At 38.6% G+C, this 10,816-nt stretch overlaps 1 protein-coding gene across 3 annotated transcripts; it reads right to left on the reverse strand.

Moving 5' to 3' along the window:
* Window positions 1–1,876: 1,876 nt before the first annotated feature.
* Window positions 1,877–10,574, reverse strand: LOC135105503 (solute carrier family 46 member 2-like). Of its 3 annotated transcripts, none has more exons than XM_064013639.1 (10): window positions 10,481–10,574; window positions 6,434–6,583; window positions 6,199–6,344; window positions 4,441–4,597; window positions 4,053–4,219; window positions 3,480–3,727; window positions 2,828–3,067; window positions 2,628–2,711; window positions 2,259–2,418; window positions 1,877–2,125 (listed from the first exon to the last, which is right to left on the reverse strand). In XM_064013639.1, the coding sequence occupies exons 2-10, from the start codon at window positions 6,551–6,553 to the stop codon at window positions 2,062–2,064; spliced, it is 1,386 nt and encodes a 461-aa protein (XP_063869709.1). In that variant the 5' UTR covers window positions 6,554–6,583; window positions 10,481–10,574; the 3' UTR covers window positions 1,877–2,061. The 3 variants fall into 3 exon arrangements, with proteins under 3 accessions (XP_063869709.1, XP_063869708.1, XP_063869710.1); XM_064013638.1 differs by lacking the exon at window positions 10,481–10,574 and adding an exon at window positions 8,000–8,298; XM_064013640.1 differs by lacking the exon at window positions 10,481–10,574 and having other exon boundaries at window positions 1,878–2,125; window positions 6,199–6,369; window positions 6,434–6,697.
* Between the last annotated feature and the right edge of the window lie 242 nt (window positions 10,575–10,816).

Below are 10,816 nucleotides of genomic sequence, written 5' to 3' on the forward strand. Positions count from 1 at the left end.
ACTTGTAGCTATATTAATGTATGGAACTGTGTCTTAGTGTCTTATATCTGTCGTGCAGTGTTGTCATTGATTTTATAAGCGACAGTGACAACTAAGTCAAATGAAATACGTACGCTGCAACAGATTTTATGAAATATTCTCCGTAAATGAGACTCGGTATGGGGTAACCTTTTTTATTAGAATGTTAACATTTGTTTGAATGAGCGTTCCAGATGAGGACCTTGTGGGGTGTTACACGTTCACGAATGCTTAATATTGTTTTTATTCATTGTACTATAGTATACAATTGTTGCGACTACAACTTGTTTGGCTGGGCTAGTATATGTAGTAGCAATATTATAAAAACACAAATCCTTTGGATGAACACCGATTAATACAGCGATAAAGATAACTGCAGTCTCTCTCTCTCTCTCTCTCTCTCTCTCTCTCTCTATCTCTCTCTCTCTCTCTCTCTCTCTCTCTCTATCTGTCTCTCTCTCTCTCTCTCTCTCTCTCTCTCTCTCTCTCTCTCTCTCTCGTGATTTCTTGCCTGACTTTTCCATAATTGTACTTATTCATTGATGACTATTTTCCCTTCAGTTGTATTGGCTTATAGTAGTAAAGGAATGGTGGTGTTAATGATTTGGCGGTAGTAGTAGTAGTAGTAGTAGTAGTAATAGTAGTAGTAGTAGATAAGGGTATAGGTTGTTATATAAATATCAATGGTAGTATTAATAGGAGTAATTTTAGTAGTAGTAGTAACAGTAGTAGTAGTAATAGTGGCAGAATTAGTATAGCTACACCATGATTATAACAACGCTCGCTTTTAGGACCATATTCTGCAACACCCCTGCGCTGCACCTCGACTACTTTCAAAAGGCTCTAGATAAAGTCGCACAAGTTTTAATGGCGTTTTTACGGTTCCAGTGACAGAGTAACAAAATTTCCACATTATTAACAGGAGAAACACTCTTGAGTGCCCGGCCTATCATCTTTGTGGCCTTTGAAAATAGTACTGGTGAGAGAGCAGAGCGTTTTGAATACAGGCTTTACACACACACACACACACATCACACACAGAGAGAGAGAGAGAGAGAGAGAGAGAGAGAGAGAGAGAGAGAGAGAGAGAGAGAGAGAGAGAGAGAGAGAGAGAGAGAGAGAGAGAGAGAGAGAGAGAGAGAGAGAGAGAGAGAGCAACTACCTTAATTCCTGCATGGTATTAATCTTAAAGGATTAATTTATCTTTAAACCCCAGACACTCCTGCCACATATACTAGCCACTAGCCCAGCCAAAAAAGGTGCAGTAGCAACTATTGTACACAATAGTACCTTTATTTTTGTTTAATTAACTACATTTGTTCTTCATCCTAGCCAGTGTGGCGTCAAGCACGTAGCGATTCTTCTTGGTGCAGTCAAAGATTTGGCTAATCTTTCAAAGCAGACTTTCCTATCATTTCACAATAAGTGGTAATTTTCCTTAAAAGAAACATTTTTGTCATGATTTTATATTCATCTGTCAAAATAATTAGCAACTTGTCAAAAAACTACACTTCACATTTCTCACATACCCAATTAACATAAATCTTTGGTATTCTATTACATATGTAAAGTATTCAGTAAAACTAATTATTTGAGCTTGGCTGTCACCACTTTGTGACTTGGTTCCTAAACCGACAGAATATCTTAGGTACAAAAGATACAAAAGTAACATATTATTTGCACTATACATCAGTCACATCCTTAATTATACCATATATATATATATATATATATATATATATATATATATATATATATATATATATATATATATATATATATATATATATATATATATATATATATATATATATATATATATATATATATATATATTTTTTTTTTTTTTTTTTTTTTTTTTTTTTTTTTTTAATTCTTTGTACCATTTTATGACGGTAAATGAGACTCTCCCGGATTAAGTTTATTTAAGCTATCGTTGCTTCTGTAAATCTGAGTGGTCATCATCATAATTGATCTGCCCTCACATTAATTAAGATGCCTGTAGAAGTGTTTGTTAATCTGTCTACCTATTTATAAGTTTCTTCACCGTAGAATCGGTTGCGTCTCTTCACAGGTACCTTCTTTTGCCCGACAACAACGGATGCATCTGACAAAAAAAGTAATTATATTTTAACACTTACTAAATATGACGACTTCCAATACACTGTACGTAATCTGCTATATCAAAAGACTGTTGCATATATCATCGGAATAGTTTCACTTTTAAGAAGGACACTTACATGAATATCGTAGTTGCGGTGGCCATGGTGGTGGCGGCCACGAGGAAAGTGTATCCAGGATGTGCCAGCAACACCAAGGCAGGATACACATTATCAAACAAAAGGGATCCGACTAACATAGACATCTGTGCCAGCGACGACAGTACTGTCAACACACGCCCTGCGAAATGAGGAGGAAGACGTGACTTATCCACTGCAGGTTGCCACTCACTATTCGTAGCAAAAAGTTTAAAGGATGAACACACTGCAAACATAATTTTCAGTTAGATAAAAACAAGTGCTCTATTCAATTTTTATGTACATTATTTTATAATAATTGTCGAAATCTGCCTTTCATTGGCTGTTTCTTGTCCAAATTGGGACACTCACCTTGCTCTTCCCGCTTGACAAGACCACACAAGGAAGACCTCAGCACCACAAACAAGTACTGCCCGAACACGTCCAAGAATGGCACTGTTAGTAACAGAGGTATAACGTGGTTAATATCGACGCTGTTAATACAGGCATTTAATATAGTGACAATCAATAGGCTTTCAGTGATGTCAGTCTTCCACGTGGTAGTCACTGACCTATGTAGGTGAGGGTGTGGGAAGTGTTGAGCGCCAGCATGGTGAAGGCCACCACCCGCGATGTCCCTCCCAGTATGCCAAGTGAAGCATCGCTGATATCAAATACAAGGCGCAGCAATGGTAACACGCCCAACAGGGATATGCCATTCACCAAGTTCTTGATGACCAGGTAGAGGGAATACTGCCCCAAGGTAAACCCAAGGTAGTTGTGCATGTACATATACAACAGGTCAAACTCAGCTGAAATATATTTAAATGAATAAATAAAAACATTTAAGAAGCTAATTAGAAAATCAAAGTAATAGCATTAAGAACATCAAGTATTGAATTCTAAAGATCTAATTGTAAATTTGAGAATTAACCCTTACACTTCGATATGCAATATTTCACAGCACCAAAAGCGATGAAAAGAATTAAAGTAATAGGTAATTTCTAGCCAGTGTAATGTTTGCAGGTGTCAGCAGAGCAAGAAGAAATGTCTCAGAGTTAGTTATGAGGGAAAACATGTCAAATAGCTGAGGAAGTGTTAATTACTGGAAATCATGCATTTCAGTCTTAATGCCCAGCAAATTTGAATAGTTTCCTCGCAAAATAGACTTCTATAAGTAGCAGAGCACCCATCTATGTGAGAGCTGTGCCCGTTGTCGCTCACCGGAGTAGACGATGGCTATGAAAAAGTCTGCTAATATCAGGAGGAGAACTGAAGTGCGTTTCCCAGCCGGCCTGTGGCGCAGCACGGTGGAAACAGAGCCGCTAAAGTTTTGCAGAACTGTTTTGACCTGAGTACAGAGTGCGGTACCGCTGTGCTCTGGAGGAAGCTCAGCATTCTCCTGAGATGTCGAATGGGAGTCCGGCAGGATGAAAACAATGTAGAGCAAGGCCACCGCCAACGACATCTCACTGTATGTTGAAGACGACAAAACTTTGCAGCCATCATCACATGGATAGATTTCTTTGTATTATTTTTACGTAAAATAATCGACGAGGTTCTTAAGGAATCGCGTTTATCTTCAGAGAAATGTAAAAGCAGATCATATTCACAGATGCGAAGGAACACATGTCAGTTTCCGTCCCTTAGTAAATACCAAACCTCGGAGTTTCAGAATACATACGGCAATAACAGATATTATTATACATTTATTGTGTTTGTCTTCAATAATACTGACAATCCACATTTGCAGTCAGATTTATTCGAGTGCTTCTGTAAGTAAGACTGATCATTCACCTGCCAAGAAACAAGTAGTCGTGGCCAGTGGTGGTGGAGGTTACGACTTGCTTGAGGGTGAAGGGCCCCACCGCGCCGCCCAGGAACACCGTCCCTTCCACCATCGACAGCCGGAAGGTCCGCTCCTCAGGGGACGCTGTCCTCACCACGTAGCTGCTCACAGCAGACTGCATACACACACAAACACACACACACACACACCCCTCAATGATATGACACTGAGGTTATGTCATTGTACTCGTATTAGAGAAAAACTTGCCATTATCATGAAAATTCAGGTTACTATGAGTATACTTAGCTCTCAGTTAAGCTTAATTGAAAGGTTGCACAACAACAAAATCGAATATGGTTTATCATCCTACCATCGTGAATTGTCGCCGTCATTCACCTTAAATAATGGATAACCTCCCGATATTCCGTTCAGCGTGGCCCCAACATACATCACGGCCAGCGGCAGGGATGGCAGGGCCGCCACCACCACGCACACCAGGTGCTGCGCCAGGAATCCCATGAAGGGGGCTGTCATCACCACTTTCGGTGAATACCTGCAATGAGACGCATTTGTATACCGAGAGAAGGAGCTGTGTATACATAGCTTTTTGTGTAGGGTTACGGAATTTGAGGTAAACTCGTGTTTCCTTTTGAATTCAGTAAGGTTTTTGTAACCTACTCCCCTTTCCAGTCTCTAAAAAGCAGATATTATAACTTATTGTATTATTATTTTTTTTATAATAATCCCAATTCTTCTTTGTGTGTGTGTGTGTGTGTGTGTGTGTTTTGTTTCCGCGCGCGCGCACACGCACGCACGCACGCACGCACGCACACACACACACACACACACACACACACACACACACACACACACACTTACACACACACACACACACACACTCACTCACTCTCAAGTGCTGTGTAGCAAGCCATAGCTTGTCCATGGAGATAAAGATATCATACCACCCTTGAAGAAAATCGAGGTAGCCTTCCCTTGATCCAAGCATTGTAGTAAAATAAAATAAAATAAAATAAAATAAAATAAAAATAAAATTCGATATGGATTATTATACAATATTATACAATATTATACGATTATTATACAATATTATCACTCTTGTCACTCTTTCTGGACGGCCAATGTGCATGACACTACCGCGAAGCTGTAAAGCGATTCTGTTCAGAATTTACTGAATACAGCCGTAAGATTTCTGATGACATGGTGTACTGGCACCGGGTACAGAGGTGGTCCGCAAGACTGATGTAACAAACAGTGATATCAGTGACTGAGTCGTATGATAACAATGCTATGAAGCTCCTGCCTGTGTCTCCTCGTGACTCATTCTGCCACTCCTGCTGCTGTCTCCTCGTAATCGCATGAAGTTAGCAGCTAAGTACTTATGTACTTAGTGTAAATATGTTAATATTCAGGAGTAGTAGGCTCAGATTCTCGCTTAATAAGGCAACCACATATACTAAACAGCACCAAAGTTATGAAACACTTCTTAATAATATTCGTATATCAATGTCTGATAAAACAGATAAGTTATGTCATATACAGAAGTTTATTACGAACATACTTTTCCGCAGAAAAGCAGTGTAATACTATTAAGATAGCTGAACGATCACCAGTGCCGAACGACCCAACTTTTTAAACACAATGTGCTCTTTGTTCCGCGTTCATATATTACTGGTGACACAGATTTATTCAGTGGCAGTGAGATGACCTACAAGTCCTCACCCAGATCTTGACCTCATTCGTGCGGGTATTTGAGAGCCGTGTCAAATACTAAACTGTCTCTTTTCATAAAAGTTAACCTCGTCTAGTGCTACATAATTATCTATGACTTTTTTTTGTGGTTATGAAAGTAATGGCTGAAAATCATTTGGCCATATGGCAAGAGATATTGTAAATTTCAAGACAAAAAGGCTCTAGCTACATATTTTACCATTAACCTGCTGGAATACATAATGCTAAGTGAAATTAAAACGAAAGGAGACGAAGAGTAATTTCATATTACCAAACAGGTACTAATGCAGTTCTGATCTTATTTCTTGAACTAAAAATAGCTCTTCATAATCTGCCAAACGAAAATGTACTACAGGCTTTACCTCGACTCACAGAGGATAAAGGCCATGAAGGGGCAAACATTACCTGTCAAGCGCCACGCCGAAGAACTGGGCCATGATGACAGAAAGGATGCTTGTGATTACACTCAACCACATCACGTAGTTCACTGCCTTGTTTTCCACCCACGCAACATCTATCACCGAATCCTCCTTCCACCTCCCAACACACACCTGTAGTTGCACCCAAGACGGAGCTCTTAACTTCCCATATTCACGGGCATTTATTATATTCATTACCACTGTGTTCTATTATGGCATACCTCTTGCGAATAGTGCTCTCGGCACAACTTCATGAAAATAAAATCTTGAAGCACGCTGAGCTGCACCACGTAGGAGGCACAGTAGAGAAACACTGCCGGCTCCACTGTCACCCTGAACATCTTGACCGTAGTGAGAGGTCTCTGCTACACCTTGAAAGAAGACGGGTATGTAATTTCCCTATAGCTTGTCACGTCTAAAGCGTAAGAAATGTATTGTCAGTTATACAACAACGCTACGAGTGCCGATTGTGTGTGGCGATGGGAGAGTGGCTGTTATCTTGTGTGGTCAGTCATGTGACGCTTTGGTGTGGAAGTGAGGGTCTCCTCTATGAACCGTTGAGTTCAGGAATCGTCATTCAACATGTAATGCATATTCTTTGTTCTAGTGTGTATATATATATATATATATATATATATATATATATATATATATATATATATATATATATATATATATATATATATATATATATATATATATATATATATATATTGTGTTAACCTTGATAGTGTTGTGAAAGTATAATTACGTGATAATGGTTGTGTAGGAACAGATAACCATTACATGGTACTGGTTGTACAGGAACATACCTCCCCGGCTCGGCCGTTGCGTCTGTCGTCAGCCCACAATTGAATTTCATACCACGGCTAAACAAACCCTCAAACTACATATGTGCATTGAACATTTTCGACTTGGAATAACACGTACTTTCACCTCTGGCAATATCAACACAAACTCGTGTTACATCCCGTATTTAAGAAAAGTTATTCACAGAAATCAATCATACATTTAGACTTTGAGGCAAGCAGGCAAATAGACATAAATTTGCTATACATGGGCTATATTTATAGACTGCAGTTCATTGGATTGTCAAGAGAATAATCTGGAGTTAACTATAAACATTTGCGTTGTAGATTACAAATATCGAATAGAGAAGAAATCATTACATATACGAACAATTATTTAATTAACATGACCATAATGAACTGAATGAAAATTAAGCACTACTAAAAATATTTTTGTTAGGTTTGTGTGTGTGTGTGTGTGTGTGTGTGTGTGTGTGTGTGTGTGTGTGTGTGTGTGTGTGTGTGTGTGTGTGTGTGTGAATGCGCGCGCGCGCGCGGGTTCGTTCCCAAGCGCGAGTAAAAAAAAAAAAAATCTGGTCTGATGTCAAAAAGTCACTCATTATGCCGCACGCATTCTTATCAGTTTAAAGTATACACTAATTTTGTTTCATGCGCCATCGTACTTGGCAACGCTTCCCCTGTTACCCAACAACTCTCTCTCTCTCTCTCTCTCTCTCTCTCTCTCTCTCTCTCTCTCTCTCTCTCTCTCTCTCTCTCTCTCTCTCTCTCTCTCTCTCTCTCTCTCTCCGCAGCTCATCGTTATATAATGTAGACCACCAATTGTCATTGATGAATTAAAGAAAAGTAAAAGGTCACTACCCTTTCTAGTGTCTCACCAAGTTTCAGTCTGTGTTGCGTCAATGAATGAATAACGTACTCGTGCTTATATTCCCATTAATACAGTGATATACAGTATATACACTAGAATTATCTTCTTACCTTGCTTATATTGGAATGTAGAATAAGGAGACTAACTCATTGTAATGCTTCACTCACTGAGGTGCATATGTCCTCACGCAAGACAAGTGCCAGACTGGTGGGCTCATGGATGTGCGAGATCAAGGCCTCTCTCGACTCTCACTGCAGCTTCTCGCGCCTAACATTTACTGTGTTGTTTCCACGCACTCTGAGGCAGACTGTAGTTGTATCTAATGTCTTCATATCTTTACTGTCCAGAATTGTTCTCTAAGTAGTTTATAATAATGTTTCACATCGTTGTGGTCAATATGGCGCCGAGAGTACACAACTGCGTAAAACGGGCAATGTCAAGTAATATAAGATCGCACTCCGTAATCAAAACAAATCTTGCATTGCAGCAAGACAGCACAATATTATATATATATATATATATATATATATATATATATATATATATATATATATATATATATATATATATATATATATATATATATATATATATATATATATATACATTGCCATGCGCACTTTAATAAATAATTTAAATGAATTAATGAACCTTCAAAGCATATATAAATACGATGTCATACTTTTATCATTTGATAAGGAGTCAAATATCTTATATTTATCATTTTGCAGTAAAGTAAAATGTCTGATCTTATCTATAATATATCAACGTCTTTGTCACGAACTTCAGTAACCTATTTCATGAAAAATCTCATAAAATTTGTCACATATGCCATTCCACTTTAGATATTATTATTTCCTGTAAAACTCTGTAAAATTGTTTTTTAGACGGAGTGGTAGATGACTGAAATATTCAGTAATTAAGATGCTGGTGCAGTGTCAATAGAGCTTTAAAAGAAGATTGATAGGAATGACTGGACACACACACACACACACACACACACACACACACACACACACACACACACACACACACACACACACACACACACACACAAACACACACACACACACACGGCCCTTAGGGGTTGTTTCTTGTTTCTCTCTTCCCTCTACAAAACTGCTAACCTCAGAGTAACCCGAACATCTAGCCACCAGATATGTGTATCCCAGTGCCGTGGTAGGAACATCTTTAAGGCCCGTACATACGAGCATACACCTTGTTGCAGACACAACCAAAAAATGTCGTCGGTGACAGACACACTACTTCTGTCTGCAGACAAACCTCGTGATACAGATCAAGCAAATACACCAGACACTGCCTATGATCCGTGGAATGATTCCGCTGCCAGAAAATCGATACAAACCAAGGTTATATAAAGTTACATAGATGCACAGGCCACAACACACTTTGCGGCCCTCACGAGATGACCTGACGTAGGACTACTAAGGTGACAGTAGAAGAAAAGGATAGCAAAGCAGAAAAACACAGCAAAGCCAAGAAAAGAACTGCAAAACAAAGAAACGGACAGCAAAACAAAGGTTACTTTTGGAATCCGATTAGAAATGTTTATATGAGAGCAAAACATTATATATATATATATATATATATATATATATATATATATATATATATATATATATATATATATATATATATATATATATATATATATATATATATATATATATATATATATATATATATATATATATATATATATATATATATATATATATATATATATATATATACGAGTATATATATTGCAGTTAATACATAGGCCTACTGATAAACCTGCAATATATAAGCAGTATACATACGGACGAAGCTACGGATGACTAGCAAACCTTACTGTGAATCACGATATTGTGGGCTCGCATGCGAAACTGAAATACTACTTAAAGTTCACAACATACAGGGACAACCGAACGGGCGTAGGGTTGAGCGTGGGAGAGAGGGGCCATATATAATCACGAACACCCACAAAAATAGCATTTACATGTATATCAACAAAGTGTCAAGATTTGGAAGTTGTAAGGACCCGGAATGCCAGTCTTTTTGTTCTGATCTTTTTCACGCACATGGCTATTGCTACTCCGCAACACAGTGCTGCATGCTTCCTGTCTTTCATCGTACCAAGATAAAATAATCGCACCGCTACCAAACACTAACACTAGTACGTTGTCAGATAACCTTCATTCGGCTGCATCCAGACATACACTGACCAGACAGACGCCACCGTGCAGACAACGTCATATCTGTCTGCAGATTTTATATGGTTACGGAAAAAGTCTGCCACCCACTGTATGCTCGTGTGGACAGGACCTAAAGGTTTCCTTCTTATCACCACACGATGAACACCATGAACCACAGATATATATCAAAGTTTAATGCGTTAGCAGGTGAACTCTTTATGGTATAGGGGACATGAAGCCATTCCATCTATGACAACAGATGCAAGTAATAAGGTGCCATTGTTCCAGTTCTCTTTCTAATACTCGTATAGTTTCTCGTTGCATGCATCTGCTAAAATTCCTGTCGGAAGTGAAATTCAACCTTTCCTCGATGGATCCCAGAAATCCTGTTACCTAGTATGTGGATGCACCAGGTAGAATGTGTGCACAAAAGTTGATAGTCCCAAACTGGTATTCTGTTGTACTCGCCGTGTTCAGGATGTTCACGCTTCTACTCGAAACCACCCCGACTCAAATTGAATCTCCAGTGATCCTGAAGTGTCTGACTGAAAGCATGCATCCCTGAAGTGGTGGTTCGAATCACAATACAATTTCTGTTATTATTATTATATCCCAACACGGATACCCCTCAGTTTGTCACTGAACATATTTCATCAAGGCGGTGTGTTTGTTCTCTTTGTAACTAATAATTCGCTGGGAATAAAATCTCTGTGTCGGTGTCTTAGATCC

The sequence above is a fragment of the Scylla paramamosain genome, chromosome 12, assembly GCF_035594125.1.
Source record: "Scylla paramamosain isolate STU-SP2022 chromosome 12, ASM3559412v1, whole genome shotgun sequence".
Taxonomy (NCBI): Eukaryota; Metazoa; Arthropoda; class Malacostraca; order Decapoda; family Portunidae; genus Scylla; species Scylla paramamosain.

Bases quoted from the DNA above. Each gene is read 5' to 3' on its own strand.
- LOC135105503 (XM_064013639.1), bottom strand. From the start codon at position 6,553: ATGTTCAGGGTGACAGTGGAGCCGGCAGTGTTTCTCTACTGTGCCTCC. The intron at 4,598-6,198 runs GTAATGTTTGCC...GTCTCATTGCAG, and splicing joins TTCGGCGTGGCGCTTGACAG to GTATTCACCGAAAGTGGTGA. The intron at 2,126-2,258 runs GTAAGTGTCCTT...TTTTTTTGTCAG, and splicing joins ACCGCAACTACGATATTCAT to ATGCATCCGTTGTTGTCGGG.